The sequence below is a fragment of the Carassius auratus genome, chromosome 34, assembly GCF_003368295.1.
Source record: "Carassius auratus strain Wakin chromosome 34, ASM336829v1, whole genome shotgun sequence".
In the NCBI taxonomy this organism is placed as follows: domain Eukaryota; kingdom Metazoa; phylum Chordata; class Actinopteri; order Cypriniformes; family Cyprinidae; genus Carassius; species Carassius auratus.
In genome coordinates this window covers 22669055-22679381 of record NC_039276.1, presented here as the reverse complement: position 1 = coordinate 22679381, position 10327 = coordinate 22669055, and the positions used below count along the sequence as shown (strand labels likewise).

At 40.9% G+C, this 10327-nt stretch overlaps 1 protein-coding gene across 1 annotated transcript; it reads left to right on the top strand.

The window, feature by feature from the left end:
• Positions 1-6437: 6437 nt before the first annotated feature.
• On the top strand, positions 6438-10201 carry LOC113053778 (homeobox even-skipped homolog protein 2-like). The gene is made up of 3 exons (XM_026219044.1): positions 6438-7398; positions 7989-8227; positions 8874-10201. The coding sequence occupies exons 1-3, from the start codon at positions 6996-6998 to the stop codon at positions 9480-9482; spliced, it is 1251 nt and encodes a 416-aa protein (XP_026074829.1). The 5' UTR covers positions 6438-6995; the 3' UTR covers positions 9483-10201.
• The last annotated feature ends 126 nt before the right edge of the window (positions 10202-10327 follow it).

The following is a 10327-nucleotide window of genomic DNA, read 5'->3' as shown; positions in this document are numbered from 1 at the left end:
CCTGCTTCACATAGTGTTGATGTTTAGCCAGGTTCTTGGAGTAAATGAGTATATACCACACATGTAAATTTATAAATTAAAATAAAATGAAAATTACATTTATGCATTTAGCAGACGCTTTTATCCAAATTGACTTACAGTGCATTCAGGCTATCAATTTTTACATATCATGTGTTCCCGGGGAATCAAACCCCCAACCTTGCATTTGATGGCGCAGTGCTCTACCAATTGAGCTACAGGAACACTAACATACAGGATATGTAGTATCTGATTGGCCAGCTATCCAGTGTGTTTTGATTGGCCAAATGTTTCAAGCATCTAACAGAAATGTTACGCCCCTCAACATATACTTTTATGGCATATACTGTCAGAACACCGGCGTGACAGGAAAAAAAAAAACCATTACAAGCGAGGCGGTTGTTGCATCCAGTGGGGAGTTACTCCAAAGAGAAGGGAAACATTCAAATTGCTTCATATGACCCCTTTAAAACCTGCATGCAGGGTTCCTTCCTAAGGTGGAGTTTGCCACGCGTGTACCAACAAACACTTTGAATCAGCATGACTCTGACTGCAGCCACGTGAGCATGGTAGTAGAGTCTGACCAGAGCATCACCCGCTGGATGGGCAGTGTGAGTTTAGATTTGAGGATCAGAGCAATTTGTGCTCTTGTCAGAGCAGCGCATAACTCCAGGCGTAGGATTGACTGCTGCTTTTTTGGAGCGACTCTGGATCTTGCGATGACGAAAGCTACTTGGACGACTCCATGAAGATTCTCGGTTCGGAGGTATGGCACAGAGCCATAGGCTCACTCTGAGGCATCACAGAACACGTGGATCTCACACTTACAGGTAGGAGAGTCTAACTCATGGCCAGTGTAACACCTCGGAAGTGCTATGCTCTGTAGGTGAGGTTTACTCGTCCTCCCACTCTCTCATGCGGCTAGCAGGTGATCTGGCAGAGCAGGGTCATCCCAGTCATGCCTTTTGTCCTACAGGTGTTGGATGACAACTTTGGCCCTGGTGGTGTAATGTATTAAAAAGCCAAGGGGGTCATATTGGCTTGCCACCTCTTTATAGATGGAGCGCATAGTGACGACTTCTTCAGTGGCTACAGCTTCTCAACACTTTGAAGGACAGGGTGTCCTCTCGACAGTCCCACTGCAGCCCCAGGGCTGATTGTTCTTGACCTGGGTGACCTTGGGCGATCCACTTTTCAGCACTAGCCAATCTTGCCTCAGCAGAGAGGTGACGGATGGTGTCTGGATGTGTACTGGCCTACTGGCTTAACTCAAAGCCTCCTTCAGCAAGGAGAGTCTGCAGCTTGTCAATTATGGGCTTGGCATCTTCAACTTTAGGAATGCTTTGTAGCCAGTTATCCACATAGAAATGTCTTAACACAGAGTCTGTCACTGCGTCAGCTGGCTGAATATGGTTGGTGACATGCTTCTTTAGGGCTTATGTAGCACAGCAGGGGCTACAGGTAGTGCAGAAGGGAAGCACCTTCCTCTGGTAGTCTGTAGGTTGTTCATCACGCTTGAGCTCCCTCCAGAGGAAGTGGAGGAGAGGCTCATCCTCTGGAAGGAGCCTGACCTGGTGTAACATTCCCCGTATGTCACTGCTTAAAGCCACACAGTGTTCTCTGAATCGCAGGAGAACTGAAAGGAGTGGTGGACTAAGGGTTGGACCAGGGAGCAGGAGTTTGCTCAAGTCAGTGGCGCTGTACTGAAAAGAGCAATTAAAAACCACTTGGTGCTTGCCATTGTGCTCGACAAGGTGGTGAGGGATGTACCAGCTGCTTGAAGGGTTCTCTGTGCCAGGGGGGTAGTTTCACCACATAACCAGCCTGTTCAAGTCTCTGGATCTCTGCATCGTCTCTCACGCTGATCTGGAGAGTAGCTGCAGCGGCGTGCAGGAGAGTAGTCACCTCGGCATGATGGTTCTCTGTATTCTCTGGAGGAATAACAAGAGGCGGTGGCTGCCCTACTCATAATTATAATGAGAATTGTAACGCCCTTCTCTGGACTCATAGCTTCGTCACGAAGCCTGGTGCTTGATGGGTACTGGCTTGGGAGAGCGCTTAAATGAGGGAAAATCATACCTGGTTGTTTCCCTGTAGTCCTTTGTCTCTCTACTGTAGTCATGATGCCTGTCAGAGGACCATTGTGGTGGTGTCTCCCTGTCCCAGAAGTAGACTGATTTGTACTGTGTTGGAGCACCTCCATAATCCAGCCCTTCTCTGCAAAGTCTATCTCTGGCAGCTACAGTACATTGCTCTGAACGGGAATTGCTGGGCTCCACCCTGGCTCTGAGCTGCTCGTTCTGTATTTTTAATTCCTCAATTGATGCTAGGAGATCTTCCCTTTCAAGCTCTAGAAGCTCCCTTATCCACTCATCTGCAGAAGATTTTTATCAGAAGATTTTTACCCATTTATCAGTGACTGACCATCGCGCTGGGCTGTGTTGCAGCTGACCTTCTGGTGGTGCAGAGCGTGAATCAGGTCTGCTGTGGTCCTCTTAGTCTAGCCGCTCTCTGGGCTGTGACTCAGAAGGCTTCATGGTTTGTGAGATCAGACAAGTCATATTCTTGCAAGTAGTTTGTGAGGGAACACCCTCTCCTAGATTGTGCACTAGACTCTTTATCCGAGGTGGTAGACATCTCCGCTGCAGGCTCTGGATCCGGCTTGAATGACCACTTTGTTAGAAGAGGACTGGCTTCTTTGATTTAGATAGTTTGTGTATCGTTAGGTAGAGCTCACAGTGGGTGATCAGTCAGAATCACACAAGATTTCTTCATTGGAAGTATTAATTGAATTAACTGCATGATTGAACATGTTCATTGATGAGTGGTTCTGAAACAAATAAAGAAATAAAAAACATAATTAGTTCAATGCAAATGAATGATTATCATGCAACAAACCGCTATTTGTATTAACTGTATTATCCTATTTATTATATTTCTATTCCTATATTCCTATTTAATAATATTATTATTATTTGTTTTGATCAATTGCAGTTTCCAATGTTTAATTTTCTGCAATTAACCTGTGGGGGGCTAAAGGCAAGCTTCCAGAATCAGTGAAGACGTGGAGTTTTTGATCGGACAATGAAAATGATACTAAGCAGACCTAACGAGATTTATAATTAGCTACGGAGTTCGCATTAAAGAAGTGAAAGCTTAAGTGGCGATCTGCTCAAATAAATGGCATCATCCATGGGTCTCTGGCATCCATGGCTTGAGCACGGGTCTAGTACGTGTTGAAGACGTTTTGGAGAGCCAAGAAATGTTTAATATATGGCCAGTTTTCAAGTGTAGCAGCAAGTCATTAACATGTTTCCCCTATTTCCATCAGCATGTAAATTCCTCTGAATTATATTCCAGAAAATTGTTAGTGCCATATTATGCCAACACAAATCTATACTTTTCACCTCAATATTATTAATCACTGTACTTAAAACTATAGAATAGTAAATTAATAAGTATTTATTTATGCATTGATAAAAACAATAATTTTAATTAATAATTTAAATAAAAGTAAATGTAGCATTTATAAATGTATACACATATTACAACGATAACTGTGTTTAATGTAGGTGTAATTTTGCAGTTGTCCCGCAGGTGGCTGCACGTGTCTGTTTGTGTCCTTACACGAGCACTCTTCTGTAGGAACACTCCATGAGCATTCATCTACGACGAGCTTCAAGTTTCTACGATCTACTTAGGTTTAAAATTATTTTTTAAAATGCAGGCCCTGGTTTTGTCCAAGAGCTTGTTCTGTTTAAGTTAATGTCCTGCAGAACACTAAGTTTGAGAGTTAAGAGTGCGATGCTGCTTGCTGCGTAGGTCTATGGTTTTTGTAACAAATAAACGTAAATATTTCACCCCTAGCCGCGTTAAGATTTGCCTTCAGTAACCTATTAAAGAGGATTCTGTGCTTCCACTACTTACAGAGTCAGGTGTGGAGGACAGAATTGTCATTTCATAAATGTATAGCCTACTTTAAAACAGATTAATGAGCATAGCTATGTGGACCCTGCTTTGAGCAGAGGCCTTTGTGTTGGAATTTACTCATCATCTTACAATTTCAATAGGCCTAAATCAGTTACAAGTTACTTTGAAACGATGTATTTTGTGAAAAGTGGATAAATAGATAAAATGGACTTGGCTTGAAAAGAAGAAGAAGAAGAAGAAGAAGAAGAAGAAGAAGAAGAAGAAGAAGAAGAAGAAGAAGAAGAAGAAGAAGAAGAAAATAATTTCTGAAACTGTTGCAACAAAACTGAAAGCATATATGTCATGTTTTCCATTCCAAGCCTGTATTGTGCAACACAAAATATATTTGGAAGAATCGGTGGGATCCAGTGTTGTTTTAAATCGCACTGACATAGACAAAAACAGCTGAAACATTCTTTCGTATTCCACAGAGGAAAGATGCATGAGTTTTTTTTTTAACAAAATTGGTCATTTTATGAGAACCATCTGTTTGAAGAGTCCTCACAGACATGTCAGTCGCGTTAAGGTGATCAAATAGGCTATTTTGGCCTAAATTTTATATTTGCAATGTATCATCTTATTAAACAGGCGTAAGGGGAAGTCGTGGCCTAATGATAAGAGAGTCGGACTCTCAATCGAAAGGCTGTGAGTTCGAGTCCCGGGCCGGCAGGAATTGTGGGTGGGGGTAGTGCATGTACAGTTCTCTCTACACCTTCAATACCACGACTTAGGTGTCCTTGAGCAAGGCATCGAACCCGCAACTGCTCCCTGTGCGCCGCAGCATAAATGACTGCCCACTGCTCCGGGTGTGTGTTCACAGTGTGTGTGTGTGTGTGTGTTCACTGCTCTGCGTGTGTGCACTTCGGATGGGTTAAATGCAGAGCACAAATTCTGAGTATGGGTCACCATACTTGGCTGAATGTCACACGTCACACCTCACACTATATAATGTTTTAACTTCTTATCTGTCATGCAAATTAAGGGCGTAACATGCGAAGCCTACAAGTACAGTTTAAACAAAAGAAAATACTTTATTATATAATATAGTTTATAGTAGATTTAAAATAGCAATAAACAGATTTCATAAATATCGTTTATATGTTTTCTTAACTGCCAGAGCAAACGGAAAGGTGCCTTCGAGTAATTGTAGTCCATGCTGCTGTTTATTTGCTAATATATTCACTTAGACATTGAAGCTTTTGGGAAATTTGTAGAAGAAAATTCGAAGATTATGCCTTATATGGACAGGCGATTGTGTTTCTACCAAACACTTCAAGTTTTGTTGACTTAATGATTTACCTAAGCTACTTAATGTTTCCTTTTTGCTGATTTCATTTGTCTGTCATTGGATTGTTACAGATATCACAACTAATAAATTATCAATACAATAAATTAACAAATGGACTGATGTGTAAGAACTGCGGTTAACCAGCTATTTGAACTATGGCACGGTGTTGGTTGAGTTGAACACCAACAGAATTCAAGTTGGTGTGTTATCTGCGAGAAAACTGGCGAGGGCGCCAAAGAACGCAAAAACAGTTTCGTGCGTCTCTCTCTCTCTCTCTCTCTCTCTCTCTCTCTCTCTCTCCTCTCTCTCTTTCTCCTTGAATTTGGTAACTTAACCTAGCCTTAAAGAGCCCCCAAGTTAACACCTGATTTGAGAACGCAGGCTAGGCTCAACATCAAATATTAAAACCGTTTTTATTACCTATTTTATAGCGTTTGATACATGCACTAACATGTCTAGGGTCGACATATTGTGAGAGACGGTATTGAGTGGAATATTTATTCTCGTCCTTTTGCATATTAGACTTCTTTTGTGTAATCAACGACACAGATTGGCTCTGATATTATAACCTCATACTGTATTCAATTCTGCATGCTATAATTACGTAGCAATAAACGAAAAAGATTACATCAGTTCATATCCAACTGTGAATAGCCTATATAGAGAAATTAATTACAGGGATATTTTCTCACCTTAATACATTATTAAGGTTGAGTTTTGTATACCATGATTTTTAGATAAACAGTTAATAAACGAAAATTGTAATTGACCGTCATTAGTAAGTTTAACTTGCTATGTGATGAAATGAGGATGCCATCAGTTGACGAAAAAAAAAACGAATTTCATGATTTCAGCTGTAGGCTAAGATACATTAAACCATGAAAGGTGTTAGAGGCGCCTGTAAGAAAATAGTAAATTATTATTCCAAGGAATAATTAAAAAAATCATAATAATATAGATGAGCTTTTTGCAAACGTTCGAGTCATAGGCTTTATAAATTAGTCACAAAATTTAATGTGTCCATGTGGTTATTTTGTAACGAACAACCATATTCGCAACATGATCTTCTAATTGGATGCAAAAATCTTTAACTAATGTCTCTCATTGGAAAACGTCTGTGTGAAATAATCGACAGAGAAAGAAAAAAGAAACAGCTCAGAGAGAGGGAGTGGGCGAGCCACAACAGAAGGAAGGAACAATAGAGAATCAAAGCATAATGATATTCCTAAATGAAGAGGGAAATGTTGCCGCGCTCATTTTATTAATCAGACTGTCAATTTCACCCCAGAGGCCAACCCCAGGAGCCATCTAAAACAGAGTCAGATCAGAAGCTGCTCTCCTCACTTCTTCTCTCTCTCTGCACCTGGATATACGCGTCTGGCAGATCAAGGGCCGACTCTATCATCCGATGACAGTCTCTCTCCTATTTATTTGCTTATAAACCTGTTACAATAAATGATCATTCGAACCGCGTCACGCGCACCTTTAACGACGAAGGCGCAAACCACTTTTTGATGAATGACTTTCTGGAGCAGAGAGGATGCGCGGGTCATTTTGAGCAGTCATTCGTTGCCCACACTGGCATTCCTCTGTTTTTAGCTTCCAGCTCATAAAGGTGTTATATTATTTAGAGGCGGCAGCTGAGCTGAATGCGGATTAGATCCGCCACCAGTCATCGGAGCACCAGCCCTGGGACTTTGGATTTTTTCTGCACGACTTCATGATGGAGAGGATAAGAAAAGAAATGATTCTGATGGAAAGGGGACTACACAGTCCAGTGGCAGGAAAGAGGCTCTCTGACTCGGCCGGGAACGCGGTGCTTGAGGCCCTGGAAAATTCTCAGCACGCAGGTCGCCTCAGTCCGAGAATAACTTCAGCCTCGCTACACGGTAATCTCGGGGATATTCCCACCAAAGGCAAATTCGAAATCGACAGCTTATTCGGAAACCACCACAACGACAATACCTCCTCCACAGAGGTTTCATCCTCCGAAAACAGGAAGAAAATAAACCTGTACCCTGAAGTTTCTCCTGACTCCGATATGAACAGCGATGTGGAAGTGGGTTGCCCGTCTCATCGCTCACCGAGCAGTCTCAGCCAACAGAAGGAAAACAATAGCAAAGGTAAACAAATGACATGGAAACTTTGATCGAGTCGTTTTTAAATGAGTTTAAACTCGAATCTGATTGGGCATCGCAAAGTTTTAAATATAGCCTTAAATGACATTTAAAGCAAATGTCATTTAAGGCTAAATTTAAAACTTTGTTTAAACGTTGTCTTTTTAAATATATTTTGATATACTATTTTATATATTATTAGGTAGCATTTTTTTCTCAAGTCTTTCTGAGTGCTGGTGCAATTGCCTTTAACGAATTAAATTATCTTTGGTTGGATTATTTGTGCTGCATACATTTTTTTTAATGCCTATGTATTTAAATCGGTGCATACGTTTGTGTTTAATTGATAATACTATGTCGCTTTCATTTTTGGTTTAAAAACATTTCGCACTGCATTCAGATTTTCTGACAAATAAAGTTAAATGTAAATCTAACCAGTCGAACTGTATTCATGCATTTATAAATACAATCCCATAGGCTATATTATTTAACGTGCTTGAATGTTTTATTTATACAAAGTAACGTGATAAAAGACAAATATCCATCTTTAAAATATTTATAGAGTTGTCTTTTATTTTTTTCATTATCCGATTTAGGTTTTTCGGACAACAATTCAGGGACCTTCAATTCAAGTTCATCATCTCTGTCGAATATGAACGGCTCCATCAGTAACTCCAGCAGCTCGAGCGCGGATCAGGTGAGGAGATACCGGACTGCGTTCACCAGAGAACAAATCGGAAGACTGGAGAAAGAATTTTACAGGGAAAACTACGTCTCTAGACCCAGGAGGTGTGAACTGGCCGCTGCATTAAACTTACCCGAAACAACAATAAAGGTATTGGTCTGATTTGGTTTACCTTTTACCAGAGAGGGCAGAATATATATATATATATATATATATATATATATATATATATATATATATATATATATATATAATTTATTATATTCACAAAATGTTTAGCTAATATCACTCTTACAGCCTGCAGTACATTATAGATTACACACACACACACACACACACACAATAAAAAAAGTAAATAAAATAATAAAAAAACACGAAATGTTATATGCCCATTGTCATTCTAAACAAATAAATACATTGTCTTAAATACTGTTTACAGAGAACACGTAGTCTATACACACGAATGTGGGTTGCATTAAACATACATAATGTAAAATAATAATAATAATAATAACATTGTGCCTTTTTTTTGTCTGATGCAAAACCCTGACTATTTCCATTTGTGCTCATGTAACATATAGTCCATAAAAAACTTTCAAAGAATCCATTGAGAGAATTATTGGTCGATTCGAAAAAAAAAATGTAACTAATCACTCTGCAAAAATCATTTTAAATGCACAGGTCCTGAGGTTGTTTGGCCAGTTGAACTGTAGTGTTTAATTTTTTTGTTCTCGTCTCTAGCCACTGTTCACCCCATCCCTAATTGTTACCTGTTTATTTCTGTGGATGCGTGTAGGTGTGGTTTCAGAATCGACGAATGAAGGACAAGCGGCAGCGGCTCGCCATGTCCTGGCCACATCCCGCCGATCCCAGCTTCTACACCTATATGATGACGCACGCGGCCGCCACCGGAAGTCTGCCTTACCCTTTTCATTCCCACATGCCACTACACTATTACCCCCATGTCGGTGTCACGGCAGCAGCTGCCGCGGCAGCCGCCTCAGGAGCCGCTTCTTCACCTTTTGCTACCTCTATTCGTCCCCTTGATACTTTCCGTGCGCTTTCTCATCCATATTCGCGCCCAGAGCTGTTGTGTAGTTTCCGGCATCCAGGACTATACCAGTCACCGGCAGGTTTGAACAGCTCGGCGGCGGCGGCAGCGGCGGCGGCGGCGGCCGCTGCAGCAGTCAGTGCGCCTTCAGCTACCGGGCCGTGCTCATGTCTCAGCTGCCACAGCAGTCAGGCCGCCAGCGCACTAGGCTCCAGGAGCACCAGCTCTGATTTCACCTGCACGGCGTCCGGCCAGAGGTCCGAGAGCGGATTTTTGCCATACTCGGCAGCAGTTCTCAGCAAAACCGCGGTGTCCTCACCGGACCACAGAGAAGAGAGCGCGCTCAATAGATAGCTCAGTACTGGCATACACTTTTTCATTTGAAGCACATGCAATTATTATTATTATTATTATTTTAAATTTAAGGGACAGCATTTCCCGTAAGGTCTATAATGCCCAGAATTATATTTAAAATACACTGCTACGGATATCGAAGGCCTTTTAAACACGCAGTAGCTATTAAAACTGTAAGTTATATAATGAGCAAGGCGGTCATTTTTTATAGTTTTATTATTTTTATTATAGTAATTATTTTATTTCTTATTGTTATTTATTTTTTAAAAAGTATGCAAATATTATTTTCGATTAGATTTGATCACGTCGTGCAGTACAGAGAATATACACTGGTTGTGCCACTTATTCATTGGTTAAGGGACCAAGCGCAAGATGATGCTATTCTGAAAAGTGCTGCTCGAGGGACTCTCCCTGATCTGAGTGTGGCGAATAAAACCTGCACTAGCGCTACAATGTCAATTCTGCTGTTAATAATGTGAAGATTATGACGAAAATTTTCAATCATGTACCTTGATGGACCTCCTTTGAATGTGGAAATGTAAGAAAGTTCCCGTTCTGAGACTCGCTGTCAAAGCATAACAACCCGCTGTGGGAAGTCATTAGACAAGATAGACCTGGAGCATTTCGCATTGTTCTTGGTGTGTAGATTGTACAGTATTAAACGTGGTATTCGTTACCTGAGAATTCTTTTTTTATATATATAATAAAAAAAAAAAAAAGAAAAAAGGACAAAAAAAATCCCCTTTCCACCGAGTCCTATTTCCAATCTTGTTTTTGGGACGTTGGTGGGCCTGGGTAGAGTTTCTCTCAGAGATGTTCCGCTGACGCGAGCAGTCTCATTAAAT

Coding starts and splice junctions, on each gene's coding strand:
- LOC113053778 (XM_026219044.1), top strand. CDS start 6,996: ATGATGGAGAGGATAAGAAAAGAAATGATTCTGATGGAAAGGGGACTA. Junction 7,399..7,988: donor GAAGGAAAACAATAGCAAAG/GTAAACAAATGA, acceptor TATCCGATTTAG/GTTTTTCGGACAACAATTCA. Junction 8,228..8,873: donor TACCCGAAACAACAATAAAG/GTATTGGTCTGA, acceptor GGATGCGTGTAG/GTGTGGTTTCAGAATCGACG.